Source organism: Daphnia pulex, chromosome 3, assembly GCF_021134715.1.
Source record: "Daphnia pulex isolate KAP4 chromosome 3, ASM2113471v1".
Taxonomy (NCBI): Eukaryota; Metazoa; Arthropoda; class Branchiopoda; order Diplostraca; family Daphniidae; genus Daphnia; species Daphnia pulex.
Window position 1 is genome coordinate 11,363,949 of NC_060019.1, and position 27,825 is coordinate 11,391,773.

At 45.1% G+C, this 27,825-nt stretch overlaps 1 protein-coding gene across 8 annotated transcripts in view; it reads right to left on the reverse strand.

Annotated features, from left to right (window-relative positions):
- Window positions 1-154: 154 nt before the first annotated feature.
- LOC124190157 (putative protein kinase C delta type homolog) overlaps window positions 155-27,825 on the reverse strand; it is a 50,806-nt gene continuing 23,135 nt past the window's right edge. For 3 of the 8 annotated variants that reach the window (XM_046582732.1, XM_046582729.1, XM_046582728.1), the window contains exons 5-17: window positions 14,212-14,272; window positions 13,765-13,927; window positions 13,276-13,307; window positions 10,921-11,006; window positions 9,333-9,462; window positions 4,767-4,868; window positions 3,859-4,217; window positions 3,590-3,763; window positions 3,374-3,528; window positions 2,936-3,074; window positions 2,185-2,373; window positions 1,973-2,113; window positions 155-1,888 (exon numbers count right to left, since the gene is read on the reverse strand). In XM_046582732.1, coding sequence (XP_046438688.1) covers window positions 1,742-1,888; window positions 1,973-2,113; window positions 2,185-2,373; window positions 2,936-3,074; window positions 3,374-3,528; window positions 3,590-3,763; window positions 3,859-4,217; window positions 4,767-4,868; window positions 9,333-9,462; window positions 10,921-11,006; window positions 13,276-13,307; window positions 13,765-13,927; window positions 14,212-14,272 — 1,878 coding nt within the window. In that variant the 3' untranslated portion in view covers window positions 155-1,741. Of the gene's footprint in view, window positions 1,889-1,972; window positions 2,114-2,184; window positions 2,374-2,482; window positions 2,622-2,935; window positions 3,075-3,373; window positions 3,529-3,589; window positions 3,764-3,858; window positions 4,218-4,766; window positions 4,869-5,942; window positions 8,004-9,332; window positions 9,463-10,920; window positions 11,007-13,275; window positions 13,308-13,764; window positions 13,928-14,211; window positions 14,273-25,083; window positions 27,418-27,825 lie in introns of those variants that run through there. The other 5 variants (XM_046582730.1, XM_046582727.1, XM_046582731.1 and 2 more) reach the window with 4 other exon arrangements.

A 27,825-nucleotide genomic window follows, 5' to 3' on the forward strand; every position in this document is an offset into this window, starting at 1 on the left:
TTGAAAGGTTTTTCATGAAAATAAAAACCCCTTTTTATTTTTAATTGGATATATCAAGTTTATAGTTTCCTGTTATTACGTTTCTTCACGATTTAAAAAAGGACGAAAACGATTTCAAGCGAAATCTAACCAGTTATTAGTCAGCTACGCAATATTGTATACAAGAGACCGGTGTATTCCTTATACACTGAATAACGACAGTAGAGAGAGTGAGAGAGAGAAGAAAGAGATGGGAAGGAAGACAAAGGAACAGGCAAATGAAAGGAAAGCAAATTCTTCAGGAGTCGATTAGAAGGCTCCGCCAATAAGTACAAACGGGTGCATTGTATTTATATTTATAAAATGATACCCCAAACAACTTCAAAAGATATGATTTTAAAAATAAAATAATAATAATAATAAAACAATAAATTCAGAAAGAAAAAAAACAGAACCAAAAATTCCACAGCTTTTGCTCGGCGTTGCACACCATCATTCATATTTTCAAAATAAACTCCCAAAGGCGGGACCCCGAAAAAGAGGACGGGAACAAACACAAATAATGAAAGAGAATATCGACAAATTATATAATAACGCCCAGACTGCTTATTTTTTTTTTGCTTTCGTCCGTGTAACGGTACTTCAGCAGGCAGGCCCATATCATGCGAGGCAATTGAAATCGCGAGCAGGACAATGATATCAAATCCAATCAAATCCCCACGAGCCAAACCAGTTTGTCAAATGTTTTATGTATACGCCTATATATACTTTTAATATTGCATGAGCGTGTTTATGTGTAGTATATATAGATTTAATTAATTGTATGTATAAGATGCACATGTGGCGTCGAACGCTCTTGCATGACTCGGTTCGTGCCCGACATTTCTTTTAATGTTTGGTGTTCGCCTTTTTCTTTGGCGTTTAAAAATAAAAGTCAATTGATTTTTGTTTCTTCTTTCTTTAGCCAATTAATGATTTTAAAAATAATGAATTTAAAAAAAAAATCAGGAAGTTCTTCTATAGAAGCAAGCACTTTTTTGCGTGCGTTGTGGCTTATAATACAATACAACGTAATTTAATAGCGAAGAAAGTGTCTGTAAGCACCAAGCCATCGATAAAGTTCGATGTCATCTCTTTACAAGTTCCAATAAACCACCGTTTTCCCAAAACAACAGCAAAAAAAAAATCTAGGGAGGAGAGTTAATAACAATGGGACAATAACCAGGGAAACAAAACTGTACATCAAAGACTTTATAATGGCTCTGGGTCTGGGAGCAGCAGCAACGGGACTGGTGAATGAAGGATGAAGAATTCGTCAGTTTTTTTTTTCCGAAATAAAAAAATTTCAACTACAAAACAATAACACATGCGGACTGTAATAAAATGTAAGACATAATTAAATGTCATCAATAATTAACGGTATCAATGGGATCTAATTTCCAAATGGCTGGAAAACAAAATGTCAGCAGCACGAATCATTAAGGCAAACCAGATGTGTTTTTTTTTTTGTGTTTTGTTTTTTTAAATTGTGGTTATTATTTTTGGTTTGGTTTATGTTCTCTTTTTTTCTGACTGCGCACAATGTTGACAACGCACTACAAGAAGTCAAAATGATTCCTTAAAAGGCTGAACGTGATGTTCTAACCAACAAATTCATGTGTTTAACATTCAATGCGTTTTCTTTGGCGTGTTTGATTCGTTTGATTTCACTTGCAATAATTATAGAGTCCTTCACGTTTCTGAGGGGGATTTCTTTTCGTTTTCAGTCGGTGGTGTTGGGGTTGGTGTAAGAAAAGCCTCGAAACTGCGTTTGGTCCATTGAAGCCAGGATGTCCTTGTCGACTGGGGTCAACTGGGGTTTCTCGATGGTGAAAGCCGAGTCAAAGTACTGGACGTCCAAGATGTGCCGCTGCGCAGAAAACATTTTAAAATAAATACGTGAAAATGATTTTTCTTGTCACGGACAGATTGAAGATATGTTAAAAAAACTTACCACTTTGGGTTTGAAGGGCGGTTCGATATCTTTCCGATCCAGTCGGTCCCAGTTAATACTCTTGAAAAACGGCTGGTCGATTATGTCGCCGGCTGAGCAACCCGGCGTTCCCAGTCTTTTTTGAGGATCCTTTTCGAGTAACTTTTAGTTTTGCGAAAGAATCAAAAGTCAACAACACTGCACCAAGAAGGAATCGTTTAAAAATACAGTACCAGGACAAGAACAGCTTTCGTCTCCTTGGCTAAGAAGCGAGGATAATAAGCCTGCTCGTTGCAGATGCACCAGAAGAGCTCGTCCTCGTCGCAACCGTTAAAAGGTGACTGGCCAACCACCATCTCGTAGAGTAGGACGCCAAAGGACCACCAATCCACGCACTGGTTGTACTTGAGCCCTTTAATGATCTACAGCGAATTCCCAGGGTCATTAGCAACATGTTATCAACAATCAACCAGTTGGGTTAGTTCAGAGTTCTAAATTATGACGTGTAAATGACTTGAGAGGCGATCTGACCTCGGGTGCGATGTAATCTGGTGTTCCGCAAAAGGTTGACGCCGGATTTTGAGGATTCAAATCCATGCGGCACATGCCCATGTCAGCCAAACGAACGTGACCGTTCACGTCCAGCATTACATTATCAAGCTTCAAATCACTGTATGGTGTGTCGTGGGAGGTGAAGGACATACATGCAAGCAAAGAGTCAAATAGTAATCGACAAGTTAGCACAAGTTAGGTTAGGTTAGTTTTTGGTACACTACAAATCAATCACATCATTTCGAATGAAACACCCGCTAGCGTTTGATTGGCTCCAAATGTGTCGTGCCGGTTAGAAGTGTCCTATAACCTAGGCTAACCTTACGTGGAGTAATTAAATCATAGGTTAAGCTAAATGCTTGATGGCCATCATCGTGACAGTGAATGCACAGGCAAAGGTCTGAGACTGATGGCAGTAAATATGTCGGATACTTCGGGAGCCATGTAGTCGGGCGTGCCGCAAAACGTGTCGGCCGTTCGGTCCAGGTAGATCTGCAGTTTGCACATGCCGAAATCGGCGATGCGGATATGGCCTTCGTAGTCCAAGAGGATGTTGTCCAGTTTCAGGTCTCTTTGGACCATTCATTGTGTTTATTTCATTCATCAGTTTGGTTGGTTTCCCACAAAAAAGTGGTTTGAGATAGTAATCATCAAAATTAGCATACCATCGCTATGACGCTTTGTAATATACAATTAACTAGCTATTTAAAAAATCAATCCCCGTCAAGTCTTACGAAATTAAATCTGTCAGCTCGATCAATTGATTTTGAACCGCTTGTAAGTCTTTAATACTTTGACAGAGTTGAATAGATTTTTAGTAAATAAACTATTGTCACAAATTGGTTGTTAGTTAGGTCAAAAATAACGTACCGGTAGACAATGCCTTTTTTGTGCAGGAATTTGAGTCCGGAGACGATTTCGGCAGCGTAAAACCGGGCTCTGTCCTGTTCAAATCGTCCGCTCTGCTGAATGTGGAACATCAAGTCGCCCCCGTTCAAATACTCCATCACAAAGAACAGGTGGGACTATTGGAAAAATTTAGAATTATTTCTAGACTGATTCAATTTAAAAAAATATTTAATTCACCTCTGTTTGGAAAGTGCAGAACAGGTGGCACAGATAAGGATGTTTAGTGCCTAGCGCCAGGACTTTCCGCTCGATCATGGTGCACTCGACATCGTCGTCTTCGAGCACCACGTCTTTCTTCAGGCATTTGATGGCGAAATAGGAGCCGGTGCCTTTCAACTCGGCCAGCATCACCTGGCGAAAAGATTCGTTTACATGTCGAGCATAAACAAAAACATCAGGGTGTACTAATACGTTCGGGACTAAAAAAAAAAAAAAGTAGTGTATACCTTGCCAAAGCTTCCTTTGCCCAAGACTTTGACCAGTTGGAAGTCATCGTATCCGTATTTGCGAAATTTCGGCTTGGTCTTGATGGGCGGCTCGCAGCGAGCTGGCACCGATGAAAGCGATCCGCTGGATGTCGCATTGCCGCTCCCGCTGCTGCCCACAACGGCCGTTCCGGGCCGCTTGCCTGTCCGCCCTTCGCTATCCGAATCGGTCGACTCCTCCTCGTCGGCCGAAGACGTCGACCCGCCCGACGTCGTCTCCTCACTTCCTCGTGACGTTGACTGCGAGATCTTGGTCGCCTTTTTGGAAGTCGACGATGATTCCGACTTGACCGACGTCGGTGGTGATTTATTGCTGCTCCCTAATCAACACCAAATTAAAGTCTTATATTACAAACATTTCCTTCATCATCAATTGCCGGAGCTAGGGGATTCAGGTCTACATCGTCAAATGTTACGGGATATTCTGGATCTGTGACGTTGGTCGACTGGAATTTTGACGAGTGTACAGTTCAAATTTCTGACCCGTATTGCGAACTGCCAGCGATGCAAAACATCCCAGACTCAGACGAGTGGCATCCAGTAACATGACTGCGTGTGCAGGCGCATCGCGTTCGATTGTCTTGACTTTGAATCGCATTTCCTTGGCTCACCATCACGGCGTGACGAATAGCGACAGAGAGAAAATAGCGCGGGGAATTTGAACAAATAAACTAAAGGGGGAAACTGATGGATGATGACCGATGATCGTGCTCGTACGTTCGATAAGGAATTGTTTGTCCTTATCCGAAGTTGACTCACCATTACTGACCGACACACACATTGAGTGTGTAACTGGGCGTACATACATCCAGCTCATACATCCATCAGCAAATATATACTCGGGGAAAAGTCGATTGTTATATACGCACCTCGTTTGACGGAAGAGAGAGCCTCGGCCAAGAGTTTCTGGTTGACTCCGCACAGATTTGGCATGTGCCTCTCGCATTTCTTGTGGCAGTTGACATTGCAGACTGATTGGTGTAGAATCGCCCACGGTAGATCGATATCAGCGTCAAAACATTAGGCCGCATTGTAAGAAAAAACAAAAGAGAAACAGAGAAAAAAAGAAGAATGAATTTAAGTTAAATATATCTGATGACACATATATACCCGCGCGTTTTAAAATAAGCCACGCCGTTCTATACTGTGTTCTATTCTGGATTTCCCAGTGCCGCCAGTAACTATACACACGAGCGCAACATGACCGCAACGCCCTTTTTCCTTCGGCTCTATACTTTGTTTGGACAGAGTCCAGGACACACGTGAAAGAAAGAGAGACAGCGTTGTTTAGCGTAACAATAACAAAATAAGTCGAAACCGTGAAAGTGTGTTTTTGACAGACTTGTCACTTCACACGAGTTCGATCATTTTATAAAATGACCTTTGCCTTAGTGAGTTCTATTTTCGAAAGCGGGGATCGCAACTCTTTGGGAAAAGTAAATTTAGAACGGTGGATTCAGAGTACACACATTGGGTAACGCAAACAAATTTATTATTGGCTGGTACTTTTGTTTTACGACTCGGAGAAAAAAATTGAATCGAGTTTATTTAGTGACTCAGTAGTTGCGCAGCAGTTTTGTTTTTCCGGACAACTAGACGTGGCCAGCACATGTTAACAGGCCATATCTCTGTCGACTTTTTTAAAAATAGCCGATATTCGGACAGCACTGTAGTTTACAAGTTCGTTTATTGATAGCGTGGAAGCCAAAAGCCTTGACCGAAAAGGTCGTAACGACCCCCCGGGGCCACTTCTGTATAGTCGAACCATGAGCAGGGCATTCACGTCTGGTTATACGATTTTTTTTTCTTTTGCTCCTTTGCTGAGTTCATCTGGCATCACCTGCCAAACTGGCCAAACTACAGCCGTTTTCAACTGATAAACGACGACGCAAATCACCACCCCAGCATGCCCCCTGAGTCAGAGTTGGCCAAGGTGAAAACAAGGATCGTTAACCGGAATAATTCTATGCCAAGATCATTCACTCGACATGTACCATGCAGGTAATAACAGCTAAGGAGCAGGATCAGGATTGACAAAATCCTACTTTGTTGTGGCCGGGGCAGAAACTTTAATTTCGGGTCCCGATAGTGCGGATTATAAACTGGCGGGATGAGGACGACCGGCGAAGAGCCCAATCCGGAATCTTTGCTGGGGCTTACCAGCGTCACTGGGTAAGCAGGTCTGGGAGCCGCAGCAGCCGGAATCGGCACGGGCTTTGAAGGCTTAGGCAAAGAAGGTTCAACGGGCTTTGGGGCTTCAGGAAGTGAAGGTTCGGGCAACGAAGTCTCGGCCGGCAAGGGCTTGAATGACGTCAGCTTCGGCGACGGAGGCGGACTGGCGGCTGGACTACCGGCAATCAAAGGCAACGCCGTCGACAATTCCTCCAACCGACTCTGACGAATTTGCGTTGTTGGTTCCGAATCCTTTTTGGGGCCTTTGCGTGAGAGCATCATGTATTTCTTCTTCATCTTCTCGCCCGGCGTCATGGGAGTAGGACGGGCCGGTTTGGCTTCCGTTACCATCGGCAACGCCGTCCGTTCAGCCCCGCCGTAAGCTCGGACTGCCGGTTTGGCTTTCGGCACTTGTTCCTTGTCGTCGCAAATGTCCAGACTTGCGGCGACATTTTTCACCGGTTCCGTTGGTTTCGCTTCCGCTTTGGCGATGGTTTCCGGACTGGGCAAACGGTTGGTTTGAAGGCGGATCACCTTCCGGCCTCGTTTCAACGTGCCCACCGTGTAATCGCGCTGGATGGGAGCACTGTACGCTGGCGGACGAGATGCTTCGTTGGCTTCTTTCCGATTGTTACTCGGCTGATCACGCGGTTGGTGTTCCAGCCGAGACGGCGGACGATTCACCACGTCAATGTTGGCCGTATTGCGGATGTTCATCCGCCGATAGCTCGTATCGTTTCCAGCTCGATTTCCAGCCACGCCAGACAGCGTAGAGGAGAAGGTCGACGACGGGAGCGGACGGTAGACGGACGGAGGCGGTGGGGTCGGACGGGGACTCTCCAAAATGGACGGCATGAAACTGGACTTGATGACGCGACAGGGCGAGTGAAAGTTCAGGGCCGGCTTGAGGCCGAATGATTTGGGACGCGGCAGATCGAACGAGGACGAGAAACTCGATAGACCGGAACTGCTTCCAAAACCGGACAAGATCCTGCTAGCGGAAGAGCCGTAGCCGGAAGAGGAGCCATGATAAGGCAATCCGCTGCTGTAATTCGAACTGAAGGAATACGGCGACGACGAAGACGACCCGAAATTGTAACCGTAACTACGGCCGGCCATGTTGAATGTGGTGGACAAATGAAACAGGTCCCGTCAAATTTTGTTCACACTTTTGTTTATGAGTTGTCAAACATCTGTTTCCTTTCGCGACAGATGAAATGAACGTCCATTTTGAATGAAAAAAGTTTCCCTCGCAATAGACGTCAAAGAAACAACTTTTTTGAAAAATAATAATAATAATAATAACTACTGTACAGTGCGGTACACACTCTTGATATACAGACTGTGTAGGTGTAAACACAGATGAGCCAGGATCGAATGATGAACTACAACTGACGACGCCAAAAGACTCCCAAGGTGCAGCTAACCCAAGCTAACCAGCCATAGCCTATCCATGGCATCCAGCCCGTTTTTCCCCCTCAAGTATATACACTAGAGTCTAGTAGTGTAGTAGACTCCCGTTGGGCTGGTCACGTGGATTCTCCTGATCCTTCTTGAAAACCCACAAGACCAGCTCCTCCTCCATCAATCCCGATGTTCATCCCACCAAGGCGACAAGTCCTTCCAGCGCCGGCGATAACCGTTACTCCGCTTTGGCTCCCTCTGCTGGATGGCCAGCCAGTGTGTGTATATGGAAACTATAGTCGTCGTGATGGCGTGGGTGGTGGTGTGGTTATTTTAAAAGCGGGCGGTTGGCAGAGTACAGTTGGACTCTGGTTCTGGTCCCTTACCAAAGGTTGGCGGGGCCAAAACGGGACAGGATTTTAAAAAAAGCGCGGGAGATTTCAAAGCGAAAAAACAACAGCAAGAAAAAAAAGAGATCCCGATCATTCTTGTTGTCTTTTAGAAGAAACGTCTGTGTAGATAACACGTCGGCCGCAGCGGTACGCGCACGGTCATCTCACTCACGGCCGCAAACGTTGTGTGTTTCCTTGCGGCGCGGCCAAAATATTTTTAGATCTAAACACACGGGAAGGGGGAGGGAGAAAATAAGCCAGCGCCAACTTGGCAGTGTCATCCTCTTTTATTCTTTGTGGCGGGATGAAAGAAACGCGCATTTACTGCGCGGCGCACAGTTTCTTTTTAAAAAACAAAAGCGGTAGGAGATAGACGCCAATGGACTTTCGAGACGATATCCGTTGCTCCGCGTGCCCACCGGAGCCTGACCGTGTCGTTCAACCTTCGACAGACCCATAAACCATTGGGAGGAGGTTTAGGTTTCCTTGACGTTGCAGGTGGGCCCGTTCCAGTTGACATTAACAACGCCTTATAATCTTATCCCATGCTTGTCCGAGAGTGAGATGTGATAAAAAAGACTCAGCTGCGGGATTATTACCGACTGTCGCTCCTATCGTTCCGCTTTTTAAAAGTCGCGCAATTTTGAAAAAATAAATAAAATAAAATAAAAATAAAAGTTGCGCGGTTTCGTTGGCACCGAAAGTATAGACACAATGTCGACGAACGCGTGACCCGAAGCTTTTTTTAGAAATAACACCTGATTTTCTTTACACACGCAGAATATACATATGTACTACACGGCATCTTTGCTGGGAGAACGGGTTTATGTCGCACTAAATAAATGAATAAGAGACCGCGATGGCATCGTCAATCAGGTCTCTTTTCCATTTTATGAGCGAAAATATGATGGCGCTGATGTTGGAAATGAATTTCTGTTTTTATCGACGTATAGAAAGAAAGTTAACGACGGACATCATAATCAACCGCGTTTCGCCAATTCCTTGCCATCTAGTGGATTTTTGATCCAACAAGAATTGCGACAAACGTGAGCTGCAAGCGTGACGGGATCGCTGCTTATTTGGCCGCTCTGGCGTTAGGTGGCGTGAGTGAGCGGTGGCAACGTTTTGTTTTGTTATCATACCCTCCACATGTGCGGCGCAGTCAGTTCTGTTTTACTGCGTTCGCACGAGGAACGCAGTTGATGGCGAAGGATTGGCCCATTCGATAATTTCAAGTTCCTTCCGAGGGGGATCCTTCAAAGGGATCCTTGTCCAATTAAGCAGAACCCTTCCATTCAAAATCCTTCCCGGTATAGTTGTAACTTCAACAAAGTTTGTTGGGCTATTTCCTAGTCTGGCATAACAATACCAAAACTTTGCACCGAATCAAACGGCTCGACGAGTTATGCACATCACAAGAATGTTTGTCGACAAAATTCAAATCAAATAGAAAAAAGAAACACCAACCTTCACATTTTAGTCCTTGTCGGAATAGGCCATAGAGGAGCGAGCCGCAATGGTCGCAGAAGGTGGGCGACATGTAATTGTGAACGCGGAACCGATGCGGGACGTCGATTTTGAATCTCTCGCGCAAGTACTGGAAAAGTCAACGATGAAAACGAGTGAGGTAGGTCCCCCCCATAAAGTTGGAGAAAGTTGAACACCGTCGACGTCCAGGATGAAGAAGTCGTCGTAACCGAAAAATTGAAATTAAAGTGGGGAGAAAAAAGAAGACAATTAACGTCGGTTGAAAAGGCACGAGTCTCTTAGGATCTATACATCATGAAGCGCTTCTAACCTGCTCCGAGGACGTCTCTCGTAAATTCAAACGAAAGGGACAAAAAGAGAAGAGGGAAATAGACATAAAGGCGATGACATACCGCCAAACTATTCAGGCAATTCAAAAGAAAAACTACCGTGTGGCCTATTCAGGCCAAAATAGCGTCCCGTCTACAGGTACGGTTCAGGGTAGATCAACCGAATTTCGAAATAGAATATTCTTTTGCCCGGTTCCAAATGTGTCCCTCGGGTGTAATAAGACCAACACAATTCTATCGCCTAACCAGCTTGAAGCATCCATAATGAAAAGAGCGATAGAAATAATATCACACAAGAAACTTGTGCGCGAATTGCCTAGACTGTGGGGGGGATAGTTATCCGGGTCTCTTTTGTCTTGTCTCAGCTATAACTCTTGTGTCCCTCCCGAGTATATCAATTCAAGAGGCTGAACACAAAGACACACGCCAAAAGTAGACCAATAGACACACGGCGACAATTCAACCGAAAGGGTGGGGGGGGGACCACGGTGGTGGCAAGAAATAGACAAAGTGAGAGCTATTCCTAGAGTTGGGGGGGTGGTAGAAGTTCGGGAGGGCATCGCCCGCATCGCAAGGAGGAACGAAGAAGAGCACATAAATATTCTCTCCACCCGACATTTCATTCTAATAAGGGCCGCCAACAATGGAAACCGTATAGATGAAAAGGAGGCTGGAGGAAGAAAGATGGTCCCTCGAAAGATGTAGCATACAGGAGATGAGCCTGTATGTTGTATGGTCCTTGGCCCGTCAGAAATATGAGAGACAAATGTCGGCGGATTGACGACGGACTCGTGACGCAATCCCGTCATCCAAACACACGCACACACACACACACACACAGTCACGCTGGATAGATGCACCCTCCGGCTGCTGCTGATGCTGGTGTGGATGGAGTAATCAATGTTTCCGGATGCGGGGCACGTGGTGCGTATAACTACGACGCATCTCTCGACAAGTCTCGAGAGACTTAACAATGACGACACTCAATATATATCTATGAAGTGGGGATCCGGAATTATTTGCTGCACCAGCTACAGGATGGATAATAACTACGCAGAAGAGAGTAGCAGAGGAGAAGACTTGAGAAAGGATGGCCTCCGGTATAAATAACGATATCGAGGAGAAACGAAAGGCATAGACACAACACTCCATAAATCACGAGCAAATATATACACGCGAAGTGTGTGTATACTGCTGGCCTGCTGGGCCAGCACACAGAGACACAAAGGAGCACTTACGATGGTGTTTTGGGATTCCTTGCCGGAGCCAGGGCATTTGCCCAGGATCTTGTCGTGGCACTTTTTGTGCACGGCACATTGGCAAACTGCAGCAGCGAACAAAGTCCATCGTCGACCAACGTGGAAATCCAATGGAAAGAAAAAAAGAAAAATCAAGAAAATCAAAAGATTAGTTATTTTTTAAATATAAAAATGAACTACGTTTTGATATCAAATCACAGACGACACTCTTTATCAATTTGGTCGCATCAAAATCATCGGTGCGCAACTCCATATTGCGCTGTGAGAATATGTATAGTTGAATAGATCCGAATCACCCCCATCATCCTATTTCTGACGCTGGCTTACATCCGCTCAAACTCGCAAATCGAAAATCCCTTGCCAATGGGAGCGAAGGGGAAACGAAGGAAGATGACGTCGTGACTAATATGTGGGAACCTCGACGATGACGACTAATACCGACAGATTAGACAAACTTGTCGTGCGATTCTGCCATCGCAAGAGGCTTAGAGCTTCGAATCTATGGCGGGGTTATTCTTCTATTCCCCGCAACATATCTCGGGATGTTGTCATTCTATTTCATTTGTAACTTTCTTTTGCGTCGCCTGGTTATCTGCTATTCTTCCATACACATTTCAAGCCGTACGTGCACCCAGTAGCCTCTAGCGTATGCAGATGCGCATTTCGGCCACACATGAATAGGCCCAAGATTTGAGCAAACAAGTGGAAGGGAAAAAAGGCGAATAACATTTGCACAGACTGATTAGAATAACACGGAGTGACGTCTACAATCTCTACTATATACAACACCGTCAACACGGCTGGTTATTTGGTACGAGTCTAGGGACTCTGTGACCTATCCGTGAAATTCGCCGACGCTCTTGGCTCCGCTTTCGAGCTATATATTTCGATTGATTTGGTTGAAGTCGACTAACCTAGCGAAAAGCGAGCCAACACAGTACGAGGGGATTTCATTTTACATCTCAGTTATTTTTGATTTGTCTAATGCGTAAGAACCCTGGGCTAATTAAGATTCGTCCTGACTTTGACTATAAGCATTCGCATTTAATTTGTGCCCGAGTGTAGGAGGATTTGAACCGAGAAACGATCCCGACGTTCTTTAATTCGAATGACAGGGACAGCTAAGAGTCCATCTGAAATGTCAAGATTAAAAAGAGCTCGGAATCACGATTGGTTATGCTTGAACGCAAACGGGAGAGATCTTACCCTGTTCTTTTTTCTGGAATCAAACTCAGTTTTCCCATTTTGTGATTAATTTTAATTCAAAAAGTTCGATCGACACAATTATGTACAACTAAAATTTTTAAGATAGAAAAACGCGCTAAAATAATTTTCTACTATTTCTTTCTTATTCTAATTTTCAAAATCTATTCCCCCACAAGGAACAAAGGATCAATCACCACCTTCGTAATTTACGAATTGCATAGTGCAGACCCGCGGGAGGAACAGCGTGAATTCAAACGCAATAACCCACGCTTTCTTGTTTGATTTTTCTGCCTACAAAACTGAACCTAGAGACCGAGTGAAAACGAAATCAGCCCAAAATTGTTTTAGATTGCACAAGAGATCACCCAGGGATCTTAAAAATATATACTGTATATGTAATTGATTTTCCTTTCCCCCTTTCCCGGTTGCTAGCAAAAGCTATCTAGTATGTGTAACTACGTATAAATAATAAACTCAAGTTTGTTCAACGCGCTGCTGCGACATCTCCAAGGGCAGATCCAATATATCAGGTTGCGCTCCATTGCCAACTCAATCTCATTGTTACTCCGATGACTTTGCGTCACACTCACAAGAGATCCTCCAACAGTCGTCGACTTGGCTGGAGGATCCGGAGCCCATATCAAAACAATGTTAGACAATGTTTCCACAAAAAGGGAGAGCGCATGAGACTGTCTATATAATCTATTTCAAAAGGGGGGCGATGATATAACCGGCGTCTCTCTCTCTATCGAAGCTATCGATTCTCTGCTGCCGACAGTTCTCAAACTGTTGAACTGTTTCGTCTATAAGTATAGGTCCTTGCGGCTCCTGCAAACCAAAAGTGCGCACCCAATTATCAGCCTTCATTTCTCTCTGCTTTAAACCGTTTGGACTGCAGTATAATATTAGTTTGAATGTGCGCATTTAATTCGTGGAAGCAGTCAACCGGAACGGCCCCCAGACGTCATGCAGTTCTACTGTTCTCGGTAATATTGCGCCTAGCTCGACTCTCTATAGCTCCCCTAAGTTTTCGGAATACAAGTGACGAAATAATGCGACAGCTGCGAGAGACAAAATGATGAAAAGGCAAATCCAATATAGTGTAAGACGGAAGGAAAAGTTACTCACTCTGACACTGGTAGCCCTGCTTGCCGAATCCCCTGCAATAGATTCCAAACAAACAAAAAATTAATAAAAATGATTTGATTGAAGAGAAGCGTGAAAGAAAAGAACATAAAAAGGTCATAGACACAACAAGAAGAGACTCAATCTGAGAGCGAAGGCGCACACATGATCGTTCGTCATCGGTGCGTGTCCAATAAGCAAACGATTCATCACGCGGATCCGGACGCAAGCCCGCGCCCGTTTCCTGCATGGGCCCCGTCGTGAACCCGCGTTTGAATCGACCGCAAATCGTTAACAATATTAAAACTATTCGTCATATTTGTGCACTGCATCATTCGTCGATTATTTATGCATTGACGACGATAAACCATCAAAGACAATCGCGAAATTTGAACGTAACTGATGAAACCTTGCGATGTTTAATCATTCGTTGAATGAATGTGCGCATAAGAGCAGATCAAATCACGGTGAAATATGTCAAGAAATACGTACCACAGGAAATCGCGACAAAAGGCACAAAAGGTCGGCTGGCGGAAGAATTTGGCAACGAATTTGTGACCCTTGACCTCGTGGACTTTGTGATGTTTGATGGCTCCGCGACGGCGCGTGATCCCGCCACCGCCCAGACTGAAGTCGTCGCCGTCCAACACGGGACCTTGATACATGAGATTTCATTTATTATGCATTTTCACACACGCACATAGCAGAGTTCATAGATAATGCACAAGCCAAGGCTACACTATGGCGCTACTTCGGTCAATGTTATATGCTACATAATTGATAAAAATAGGAGTTTCATCCGCAAAAAGTTTGCTACACGATCAAATTACTTCCACGACAAACGTTCAATACTTTTTCGTGGGACAGGACCTTTAACCATCCGTGCAGGGAGGAGCCCGGCCGGATGTTAGAATACATTAATCAATTGAAAAGGCTTACCATCGCCTTCGCGGAAGTGTCGCACCTGGACATTGAGCCGGCCGGTCGGGCGGAGTTTCAACTGCATCAATCAGAATCAAATGAAAATGAACTTTAGTATATTATTTTGGAAAAAAAAAAGAAATAAAAATACATTGTCTATTTTTTTTTAAATCTCCGCTATTCATAAATCATTTTATTTTCAATTCGTCCTTCTCTCCGCCCTTTTCTCAAATCCCCAATATAAGGATATATGGATGATACGATGAGTAATGGCGAGACCTACTCCTATAGACTAACCTATATAGATCATAGTTCAGCCTGTCACGTTTTGCCGATACATTCAGCATGCTGCATAGGATAGAAGATAAAGAAAAAATCGAAAATAATTTCAAGATCTTGACCCAGCCAAATCTAAACGATTTTCAAAGTGCCGAAGATGACACGAAAAGACTAGCGAAGATGGATCGACTAGGACTCCAACAGCAAAGGCCTTTCTAGGGTATTGAACAACATTTTTCACATCGGATAAATACAGGTACGGGAAACGCTAGAGCGGTGGCCAGTCCGATGATGGGATTTTTATTTTCTCCAAGAATTTCACCATCCATAAAGAAACGGTTTATTTATAAACCGGACGTAGGCGTGGTCGTACGTGGCAACACTTTCGGCTTTCAATTTCCGTTTTCTCCTATTTTTAGGGTCCCACCAATTGGGGTCTACAAGAGTATCCCAGCGTAAATTCAGTATTTCTATTCCGTATCGCTTAGTTTTCATTCATGACCGAATGAAACAGTTGAATCCCACGAAAACTACGCGACTGTTACGGTTTTATTCTACGCCTACGAGGATGGGCACATGCCAAAAACAGAAACGCGACATGCACGTTCCCATAGTCCGTGACCGACTTTTCTGTCCACCCCTTTTGGAATATCCAATTTTCTTTTTTAGCTTCAAATTTTAGATTTTTATTTCATATTTTTTTTTTCTTTGCTAGTGGGAGTGTTAGGTTGGTGTTGTGACTCATTCCATTTATTTATTTTCGCGGCCGCCCACCGAAATTTCAGCGATAAGTTTGAAAGGCAACGAAATCAACCGACCGCGCCCATAAAAAAAACATCGGCTTCTTATTTCTAACACGCAAAGCTCTTTTGTTTTCTCGATCTGTCAAGTCGTGCTGGAAAATCAATCGAACGTGGTTTACGTGTGTATAGAGAGCCGGCCCCTACAGCAAGTAAACATGTGTCTGGTTACTTATAAGATGGCCGTGATACGTCATGCGACGAACCATTTCGTTTGCCACAGGTTCAAAACTATTGTTGTTTGGTTTGCCACCGTCTATATAGACTCTTCGCAGCTTTGTCTAAACACAATCCGACTCTTTACAATCTGAAACAAAAATAAATCAATACGCGCGTGAGCGCGGCGTTGAGTACACGCGAACGAAACTGTTCTCCCTCCCACCACCACCACCCACCGAAAAAAAAGGAAACACGTCACGAGTGCAAAAATAGATCGCCACCGAGTGTATATTTAGTAACACAGAAGAGTCTGCAACTATTAGCAGCAGTGTATAGAAGTTGATTGTGCCACTTGACTTATGCTGTGTGTGTGTCGACCCGTTTCCTCCATTTCGGATTCGACCATCAATAACTAGACACAGAGTCCAGCGACACGAGCACATACAGGACGGGAGCCTCTTGTTACGCAAGAGTGCGAGTTCGTGACTGGCTGGCGCTTTCCCCTCCGTCTCAAGTCACACGATTTTGTGTCTAGACCTATTTGGATAGGTTATTCATTCACAGTCGCATTCTCGGAGATATCATCATTGGACTTTTCGCTCTCTTGTTTGGAATTGTTTGGAATAGAAATCTGGTTCTCATCTAAGGCGGAGTCGGCGTATAATCAAGATATGTCAGCACTCTCAAAGAGTTCCGAGTGTCATCTCTCTCCATTCTTCCTGTTGTCGCTACTAGACACAAACCGTCAAATCGCAGGAGCACTACATAAAACCATTTACTTTTGCTACATCGCTTTTCTTTTTTTAATAAGAATGGAAGCGGATGAACCGGCGCGATAACAAAGAACGGACGGTGGCTGGGTTGGGGGGTAACGGAGGCGAAACTCATCGCCGTTGTCGCCGATTCAACTTTGATCTTTGAATCTCGTTCTGTACACTGGGCGACGTTATTTTTGTTTGGCTTAGACTGCGACTGTTTAGACTCTCGAGTTACTATGTGTACTACCGAACGGAATTGTCAAGGTTTATCGGGGTCGCAAGCCTTTTCAAATGTTTAACTTCCGAAAGAGGACTAGATCGGACTGCTGCTGGGAAGGGGGGGGGGGGGAGTGCTATTGGATTTTCTTGCAGACCGGTGTCCGCTGACGGTTTCAATCCAATTCGGAAATTGGCCAGCAACCTTTTCTATCTATATACGTACAGTCGTGAATGCTGCATATGAAACAAGTTCACGCACGAATCCCTCCCCCCCCCCTGCATTTGCAATTTCAAGTGCAGTGTAAACCGCGATTATAATAGGCAACGTATATCGAAGCAGGGGTTGATCCGCACAACAGATAATATACATTCCCGATAGGACTTTCTCTTGGCAAGGCCCAGTGTCCACACATAGAATTCGGCCAGCTTTTCCGACATCCACTTCACTTCTTTAATCTCATCTCCTTTCCTTTTTCTCCTCCATACAATCTTTCTCTCTTTTTTTTTCCTTTCTCTCGCCCTCTATCTATAATGCATACACTGAATAGGGGCTTATCCGCGGTTGATATTCACATAACAAATCACGAAAATACAAAAAAAAAAGACAGCAGCAGCCGCAGCGCTAGAGAGAGAGAGAGCCATAAATAAGAGCCATCGATTTCATCGCCAATGGCAGGGCTGACGACCCAGCAGCCAGCCACTACCGTGACGTCACAATCCGACCATCGCTCCGTCGATCTCTGTCGCTTTTTGTCTTCGCAAGTCCCTCCGATGGCTACGCTTTTTTTTTGTTTTTGATAGTTTTCGTCTTTTGATGGCGGAGAGCGATACCAAATGTTACAGCCTATAAGCAGTATAAAATAAAAGAATCCGGCATCCGCATCCAGTTTGATACTATATATTCCTTGTGGATGTAATATATATAGACGACGGAATGCGTGCGTATATGTTTAACCGCAGCCGGAGCCAATTCGCAGAGATGATCGGACCTCAGGGGGTATGCCATCCATTGCGCCAGTCGATAAAAGAAAAAAGAAAAATTCTACGCATCGTAACGGCGTCGCCATCGCAAAAATATGAGCTAACATGGGTGCGCCGGAGACTGTGACGATTTTCTTGTCTGCTGGATTACATAGACGATTGGCCGCACGCCGCGCTTGATTGCCTCCCCTTCCATCGCTCCGATAGCTCCCCCGCCCTTGCTGGTATAACGAGTCTTGTGGTCTTTCCCCCAGCATCTATAACCGCCCAGAATCTATATGGACGAAAAGGGCTGTACAGGGTTCTGCCATTAGCCTATGCGACTGGGCTCTGGTAGGGCGGCGAGTAAGTATATATATAGGCTACAACTCAATGCTACACTGCTAATCGACCAACTGAAAACGCAACAAAACAACCAAGCCAAAAGAGAGAGAAAAAAAAGGGGAGAAGGAAACGGAAATAGCCGCCAAAGACACAAATATAAAAAAAAGTGGGAGGAAAGCGACTGGCCATCAATTTAGGTCATCAGTTTCTATTGGCTTTGCCTTTTGTCCAATTTTCACTAGTCCAAATGAGAGAGCGAAAAGCCATCAGTCTTTTTAATACGTTCCAACTTTTTCATTCCTATCCAGATGTATATAACGAGGCCTATTCCGGTCGTTCCGGCGAAAGAAGTATATAGGAAACAGCTTGTTAAAAATGTGTTGCAAAAGAAATTAACCTCGTTGCTTCCTTCCCTCGTTTCAGTTATTTTTTTAGTATATTACAATTCGGCTATTTCAAGTCGATTTCTTCCTTTTTTAAAGTTGCTCAAATACCGTATCCTTTTCAAAGAGTGCGCTGCCTAATATCGTAGATCTTTTCCAAGGTTCACTTGCGTCATTTCTCGACAAACTATTAAAAAGTTCCCCCCTTGAACGATATGATAATGCCGAATGGAAATCATTCGTCTTTCTAGCCATTTCAATAGTAATTTACTAAACCATCCCAAGTATGATTCAAGTTAAAGAGTTCGACTTTCAGTTTCGATAAAAAAAAACTTGAAAGTCTAATCTTTTGAATGAGGCCGAGTCGCCGACGAGAAAAAGGAGGCCAACAAGAGACAAACAGAAAATGTCATTGCATCCAATGAAATGAAAGAATGGCAAAAGGACACTATAGCGACGGATGGACGACGTTCGTGATCGAATTACAGATGCTGTGCGGACCTGCAACTTCTTGATTGCTAGTTGTCTACATCTAACGACTTTGCTGCTCTATATCTATATGGAACTGGGCCGCGTCCGTCCCCGTTTGGCCGCTCGTTCGGCCTTTGTTATATGAAAACGGTCGATTTCAGAGGCCCCGGACTCCGCCTTATCGATCTCCTCATCCAACTAGGGGTCCCTCCACACTCGGACAAAAAAAAAAGAATAAAAAAAAGGAGGGAAAATAGTCAACTATTCCGCAATAAGAACTTGATATAGCAATAATCATTTGTTGTAACTGGTCCCTAAGGAAGGCGATGACGCCAGTTGGTTCGGTTCAACTTCTTGGGAGTCTGCCCAACAGGGAAATTACTTGGAAAAAATCCGCCATCCATAAAGTTCTTTTTTCGTTTCCCTCAGCTAGATCTTTTTAGGAACTGACCTTTTCCATCAATTTTCCGATCTACGCATGTACGACCCAACTTGGGCCGGCATATATAGTACCAGCGCCGCAATAACCCCCGTACGCCATCGCTCCCGACTTTGCTCCTAGAGCCTTTAAGTCTCAGCAGCCAGTCAAAAAAATTACACGTGTAGGTTATAACTTCGCTTCCAGTAAAAAGGGTAAAAAAGAAACTGATAAAATCAAAGAGGCGGACGTTGGCAGTCACGATAGCGGAACCCCTGGAACTTTAAGGAAATGCCAGACAGGGAAACTGATGGAACCAACAACAACAACAAGGAAAAGAAAAGGAGCCAGAGAGATAAAGAAAGAAAAACGCTCCTTTTGCTGCACACACAAGTACGTGTCAAGGCATCAACGTCATCAAAAAGATAACGACAGACTGTCTTGATGAAAAGAGAAAGCGAAAAGATGCAACGCGGTATAGACATCAGCAGCCAACTGCGTCGCTGCTATTACATCATCGCTGTACTATGTACACACATAGTAGCTCGGAAAACTCCAAATGGCCTGGTTGTACACAGCGCAACGGTTAACTGGAACCGATGGTAATCTTTTAAAATTTTTCCACCGTTTTATCTTGACTTTTTCAACTTCATTGTCTGTCCGGGCCATTTTGCGTGGAATAGAAGGAACGGCGACGAAGGAAACGTCGATCCTTTTTTCTCTGGCGTCAGTGCGACGTGTGCCCCAGTTTTTTATCCATTGCCATCAGATTCCTTGGGTATAGATTCGCTGAATGGATTCGGTAGCGCATTTACAATAGATCCCCCAACTCAACCCACTCTTTGTCTGTCTTTTGGACCATCCCCATTACAATGGCCAACGGCTATTATATCTCCGGCTAATGTCCAACGATTACAATGGGCTCCCCATCTTCTTATGTGTCTATCTATACGGCTAGATAGATATACACAAAACCTCCTAGCACACATATAATACATACTGTATATTATATCTATACGCTCCAATAACATTTCCGTGGAGGAAAGGCAACCATTCCGGACCGATGGATCCGCCGTCCAACATGTCGGGGTCAGGGTTTTCACGTTTACGTCACACATCGCAATAATAACTCGCAACAATAACCGACCGAACTAAGCACTCGTCGTTGAGACATCTACCCAGCCTCATGGATGATGATGACGCAAGCCATCTGTATAGATCCTATTCACTGGATGGAACAGAATGCAGTCATCATTAATCGCCTAATAATCCAGCCGGCAGTCGCGGGATTCGTTTCAAAACCAATTGCGTATCGTCCGTAGCAAGCCGTGCATAGTTGAGATCACCATGGCCGAACCATCCAGGTGTGCAAGTGGCTGTGTGTGTGTGATGTATATAATAGTCAAATCGCATTCATTGTTATATGAATGGCTTTTTGCGTTCGCCTATTATATATTACGTACTATGTTCAGTGGCCTAGAATAAACAGATTGGGAAAAAAGGCCGGGCTTGTTGATGCGCACACAAAAGCACGGTCCGGGCCGGAGGGGGTGGGGGGCTTCTGGACAAGTAGGTTGTATATCAGCAGACGACAGTTTGCTTAATATGTCAGTCCCGAGGATTTGACGAATGAGCAGCGGCGAACAGAAATAGAACTATGTATCCTGTCAAGCGAGCGCTTTTTTTTTTCCTTTTCCTATTTTTTCTTTCTTTTTTCGAACGGGAGCGTCGAGTTCGCCGAATCCCAGGCCCCGGGCAACAACAACAACAACAGCGCAACCACTCCCGCAATCTTTTTTCGAGTGCGTGATTTTCTTTTGGGCCAAATAATGGCAAACACATTCCCTGCCGGAGGGGAGAGAGAGAGAGAAAAAAAGAAACAGCCTACAAACACCGAAAGTGCATAACCAAAAGAGAAAAGACACCAGGAATTATTGAATTCCGGGAGCTGCGCAATCAGTCGATGCAAGAAGCGCGCAACGACAACTAGAGTCGGAGAAGAAATGTTAAATCGAAGGGAATATAGGCCAACAGTCGGATGAAAGACGAGCGAAAAAGATAAATGTGCAAAACAAAACAGGCGGCAGCCATGGCAAAGAACTATAGAGTCGCTGCTGGCAAATATATCCACGCATCTGTGTGTGTATATGTATGCACAACATTTAAAATTGAAACACATACAAAGAAAAAAAAAGAGAAAAAACCTATCGGGAAAAGAAAACAGAGACGTTCTTCTTCGAACTTGTGACGTGCGCAGCTAAACGAGGTGCTCCGAGGAGCGAGCACAAATCAGCTCATATATAACTCGAGCCAATTAGTACCACAAACCGTAGCCCTGTGTAGACGTCGGAGCTCCCGTCGGCATTAGAGAATTACACACACACACACAAGAGAGAAAGAGAGATCTCTCCGTTGTTTAGTCCTTAAAATATTCACTCATCTTTCGAGTGAGCTGAGAACTTGCGCGGAAATTCAAGAGAAATAGAAAAAAGTTACTTTTGAAAGAACTAAATAGATCTAAAGACGTCAATGAATGCGTACCCATCTATACTGTTTAGTCTAGACTTATTGCAATAGTTTCCTATGCGAGCGGACCGAGCGTGATCGAGCTCAAAAGAGAACCAGCGCAATTGAAAACGTATGATCCGTGTTATTAGCGAAGCAAACATCTACCCCCACAGTCCACTGAGCATTCATCACCGGGAAAATAGTTCCGAGGGAGACTGGACAAACATCAGCGCAATGGCTATTTTCCCTGGCAAATAATACATATGTTGTACTAGTACCAACCCCATCCAGACGAGTAGTAATTAGCCCTCCATTTCCCATCGACCCTCTTGGATGCAGTTTATTCTTTATGTCTGTTTCTTCTACTACGACGTTCAGACAAATGAGACAATGTCTACATGGAAAAGAGAAAATAGGGAAATAAGATTTCTGGTCGTGATTTGACACAATTAGACGGCGGGATCTGCTGCCAAAGACCTAGCTATATAACATTCGTAATTTCGTATAGAAAAGTTGGGATCGGCCTCGGGATTGTTGTTACGATCTCGGATTACATGGGATTTGTATTCCTGTTCATCGCCGGAAAGAAAAGAGGGAGCAAGAAGAAGAAGAAGAAATAAAAAAAGAAACGAATATCAAGATAACGGCGGTGCACAATGTTTCGTCGTCACAGATATTATTCCCGTTTTTCTTTTTCCTGGCTTTTATATTCTCCATTTTCTTTGATGTCGTCATTGTTGTCCCTTCTTTGATATGCCCTGCAACATTGGATCCCCCCTCCGCAGAAAAAAACCCTACAACATCTTCTGTACGATTGTACAACATTGAGCGTATCGAAATACTCGGTCTAGATCGACATTTGAACAAGTCCCGATCGAACGACGGGAGTTGCTAGGATTTAAGAGAGAGATAGAGAGACGAACATTATCTATTCGTTGTATAAAAACACCATGTTATGCATTGATATACACACGGGCGACGACGCAGCAACCGCAACCGGGCGACGCGGCGTCGACTAACCAATGGGAATAACCAGCAGGAATAACGACATTCTTGTTGTTGTTATTGTTGTTGTTCCGCGGGGCTGAATGCGGCCAATGCACAACAGCAGTTGCCTTCCCGCTCTATCTGTTATTTCTCTCATGAATACATGATACGCATCCGGCGCGCGGTGGATGCACTTAAAAGCTGCAGCTGTACACAGAGCGAGGCCGGCCAGCAGTAAAACAAAAAAAGCAAAGAAGAAGTCAGCGCTAGAGAGAAAAAGAGGCTTCAAGATATTGATGAAGTAAAGCCATAAAAGACAAGAGACGATGACAACCCCAGCAGCAGCAGAAGAAAAGTTAAAAAGCGAGAGAGAGAAAAAATAAGTGTGTGTGTTTTGCTGGGCGTCGAATGGCGTCGAGCTCTTGTTGGCAATCTTATTAGACGCCGGGAAACAGCAGAGAGAGAGAGAGACGGAGCTGCTGTACACCAGTTTTTGATATATACACACAAGTCGAGAAGGAACAAAAGGAGGAAGAAGGAGGAAAAGAATAATTGTCAGTCGACTGGAAACGCAAAAAGGAAAAGAGAAAAAACTCCAAGACGGAAATAAAAGAGCGTAGAGCCGACGCAAGCGCGTAGCAGCAGCAACAGCAGCAGCCCAGCACATATGAAAAGATATGAGCGCTCTGCTGGTGGTGTGGTCCAAAAAAGACAAAAAAAAGAAAAGAAAAATTCTTGGCGATTGCCAAGAAATGAAAAAAAACAAACGAAAAATAATAAAATAATAAAAAAAAAGGAGCGACGGGCGTGGAGAGCTGGAAGAGAATAACGCGAAGACGAGCGAGTCGAGTGAGTACCTTGTTCGCTGCGTGCGTGAGATGGGCTTGAATAATTCAATGCGGATGATGACGTCAATATGGGCCCCCCCAGAGCGGATTTGCGGCTCCGATCGCCCGTGCGTTTTCCATCGTCGCGCTCCTTTCAAACCCCACCCCAAAGCATCCCTTGCCCAACGTCAGGAGGCATCCGCCCATGTAGAAATCTACTACAGCGGACCCTCCATAGCAGGGAGGGAACGTTCTAATGCGACTGGGGAACAAAGACATTTTCTTGTGCGGGAGGAGATGAACCGAGTGACGTCTACACGTGTCGAGACCTTTAGCGTACTATTGGCAATTGCATTTCCATTATCCGGGGTCCGTCTATTTACTTCTCCGTTCATATTCCCTCTATGGCGCTACATGTATATACTCGGCAGGAATATTATATAGTAACACACTCTGAGCTTTTGTATCGGGTCCATCGGGAACGCCGGTCCTACTACACGCATCCGACCGAACACGCATCCGACCGAACTTTTTCACGGGCTATTCTTTTATTTATTAAAAAAAGAATAAAAATGATTTCCTATATTGTTGGGGGGGCCTTATTCTTCCATCTCTGCGATGCCATTAAGAGAGAGACGGAAATAGACATCGATGGCCCACGACTCACGAAGAGACTGGAACGTGCTGGGGAAACACTCGAGCATGGGAGACGGTTGTTATTCCTCCAATCGAAAGAGAACGCGACAATCCCACCGGATAGAATAAGAAAAATAGTATCTTCTCCACTCCGCCGGAAGGAAAAGAAGAAAAAATTACAACCACGTCAAGTCGAGTCGCTTTCGGTCTAGACACTCGTCACTTATTTTCTTATATAGTTTAGTTTGCGCTTCAACCAAAAAATAACGACAAAATAGATTCACTGAAAAAAGAAAAAGAAAAAAAAAATGGCCAACAACAACAACATTCCGGTCATTTCTCATGAATAATGTTTGGACAAGAATTCTTTTCTCCCCTGTTTTTTTGTGGCCTGTCATTTTGTCACATAGGCCTGAATATATCAGATATACTATTACAGTGGCCTGATATTCTCATAGAGGTTGGAAGAAGGGAGGATCGATAATTCAAATCATATTGGCGTCCGCTATAAAGAGAAACTTGTGGACCGTAAGAGGAGGCCGTACAACATCTCACCGCCAACGAGCGAAAGAGAGGGGGGAGGCTGGTCATATAATCTGATAAGAGCATCAAGTGCTGCTGATGGAAAAATACAACTTTTTGATTATACAGAAGCTTTTATCGGTGCGTCGCTTTTTTTTATTGTTAGACGCGTAGTGGCCAGTCGAAATGTCAAGTCACACGAGGAGCCGGAACTCGACACACACACAAAAGAGTGGGCGGAGCCACACGGAAAGGTGGTTCCGTTATACAAGGGTGGCGTACAGCAGAAACTACTTTAGCAAAAACTATCCTCAAGTCTTTGGACACCTAAGATCGACCATCTAAACACATTTTTTGGTCCGTTCCATCTTGTTGCCGGGGTGATCGTAAGATATTCTTTTTCTCTTCCGTCAATGACAGCAATCAATGGGCGACCTACTAAGCGAGTCCTGAATAGACCTGCACACCGAATTTCTGGTTGACAGTCGTCGCCATGGCAACCGACGCCAATCAAGCCGTAGACTGACGGATAGAGGTATTACCTTAGGAGGATTTGTATGCTAATAAATCTAAGACAGGGAGAGAAAACCAATTTGGGAGGGAGGTCGACTTGTATACCTCCTGACAGCTGAGGCGGGTGCGATCAACGCTCCGTCCATCCGTTGTCCGCTCGGAGATGGGGCCGCCCGGATGTTGTTGTTGTTGTCGATCCTGCGACAAGAATTGCCTCTGCTTGTGACTGGTGCTACTGCTGCTCCGCTTCTTGGCCGCGTGTGAACCGGTGAACATCATATTGATGCCGACTCAAAATCCTCGTCCTCAGCGGGAGCCCTGGGACGATTTTTAGGGGAGGGGGGGGGGGGGGCGGACGGGGTTAGGGAGGGGGGAAGCCACACAAACACTTTTGTCGTTGTATCTCAAAATTTAAATCGCCCGCTTCCGATGAATTATTTTCTTTGACACAGAGGGGGAGATACGGGGGGTTGTGTGGGCCGTCTCTGATTGGAGCGGCGTAGATGGAGGCGCAGGACGCTGGACACTGATTACACTGAATCCATTTTGAGGTGGGTATAACCGTCGGGCCACTTGGCTACTTCTTTTTCGTCGCCGTCGTCGTCGTCCTCGTCTTCGTCTGTCGCTTCCTGTGTCATCCAGCTGTCGGGGCGCAAAGCAGGGCCGGCTGTGACACGGATGGACAGAACAAACCAAATGGCCGGACGGAGGAGGCCCAACGGGACAGTAAAGCGGACGTCGTTTCACTTTTCAACAAGTTTGAAATTGCCGCCCAAAAAAATGTTTTAGCGGTGGCGCTGCCAACGCCCCTTTCAACCCAATAGGAAAAAAAGGAGAAAAACAAAAGACACGCCACACGCGCCGCACACACTTTACACCAACACACACACAAACACACAAACACTCAACACGGTGATTTCAGTTTGTTGAATTTCCCCTCCACTTAATCCAATTTTTTTGGTTTAAATCAGCTGATTTGTCGACGGATAAAATTGGCGGGAGATGATCACAAATTAAAAACCGGGCGCATCAATTTGTCGAACCGCAAAAATGGATTGAAAAATTGCAATCACGGCCTGAGGACGGCCACGGATCGTGGGTCATTATAGCCGTCGGGGTAGCGAGCGATGACCGTTGGAGCTAAAGAAGATGGGCCGCTGGCGACCGTTGAGCAAAGGCGACGGCGGCGGGACCACATCAGCGCATGGCGGCGGAGAAGGCCAACTGCTGCCGCACTCGGAGCCAACAAGGGAACCAACAAGGAAGCCAACAGGAGAGCGGTGGCGGCCGCTGGAGCCGGTGCGATCCATCGCGGCCCTCGTCGCTGCTGCCGTCGCACTCAGCCAGCGGAGCTTTTCGGCGCATCATGGAACGGAGACTCGCGTCCTTTTGTCCGCCATCAGAGCACAAGCAACAAGAGCCAAACACACGAGCTCAGACACACACACACACACACTCACAAGGGAACCCAAAGAAGAGCTGCTGCAGACGGGAGCGAATTTTCAACCAAAAAAAAAGGGTCCCCCTCTCTCCTTCCCGACTGGGAATAACCTCCTGAACGGCTTCTTCTTCTCCCGAACGGAAAAAAACTATGTATATATATTCCTCCTCCCCTCCCACAAAGCTCACCACCCCGCCCGTCGGCTAGAACTTCGCCCCTCACTCATGTGTGTGTGTGTGTGTACACAGCCGCTCAACTTTTTTATTTTTTCGATGGAAACAGCCGACTAGCGCATTTTTCGTTTGGTGGACAACACAACTGGAAAAGCAAATTATTATTTTTCCTTCTGCAAATCCAATCGGCGAAAATCTCCCTGGACACTCACTGGACACGGCAACTTTTTTTTTCCCCACACACAACGGCGAACAAATGAAGAATAAGGTGATAAGAGTTGAGGTCAAAACGCAAAAGAGCCAAACGGGCAGATAAATCAAGAGCGGCGTCAGACGGGCGGCCGTGAGCGCCGTGAAGTCCGATTGGAATTGCGGGCGAACGTCTTGGTCGTCGACGTCCGACTGAATCAAGTCGACGGGACCTGGGCAGATGATCTTCTCTCTCTCACTTCACTCTTTCTCTCTCCTCTTTCTCTCTTCTTCTTTTCTTTCCTCTTTTCAAAACAATTTTCCAGCGGGGTTGTGTGTGGAAGGAGGCGGATGAAAAGCAACGAGGAGAAGGTCACACAGGAATGAAGGAGGAGTTTTGCCCGTCTCCTCTCCTTCTCTCTCTCTGTGTGTGTGTGTGTATACATGTATATACGCAGACTATATAGGATATGTGGTGGATTCCAACGGTGGGTGGCTGGAAAGGAGTAAAAAAGATTCTTTCCACCTCCGAACGAAAAAGAAGAAAATAAAACCCAAATGGATGGGGCGAGAATATATATACTACGCCTCTATGTGTGTAGGAAGGAGTTGGTGGTGGACGAGGTGGTGGTGGTGGTGGGTCGGTTCACGTTCGGAGGAGAGGAGACTCGAAATAGAATAGGGGCGAGATACACAAGAGCGAAAAAGCCCAGCAGCCGGTCTATGTAAGAGAGAGAGAGAGAGAGAGAGGTACCGGTGCGAGCATCGCCGACGACGAGCGGGACCCGCCACTTTTCTTTTCTCTTTTTCAATTTTTTTTTTTGAACTATTTCCCCTTTGGTTCGCCTCATTGGCGGACTCTGGGCCGAGTGTGCCAAACCCCGACTGTTCGCCTCGTATGCGCGCACTCAGTCAGTCACAGCTCATACAAAACACACAAACAATCGCAATCTCCGAATCTTCTCTCTCTCTCTCTCTTATCCGAGCGTGACAAAATCGGTTGCTGCTGTCATTTGCCTTTTTCTTTTTTTTTTTTTCTATTTT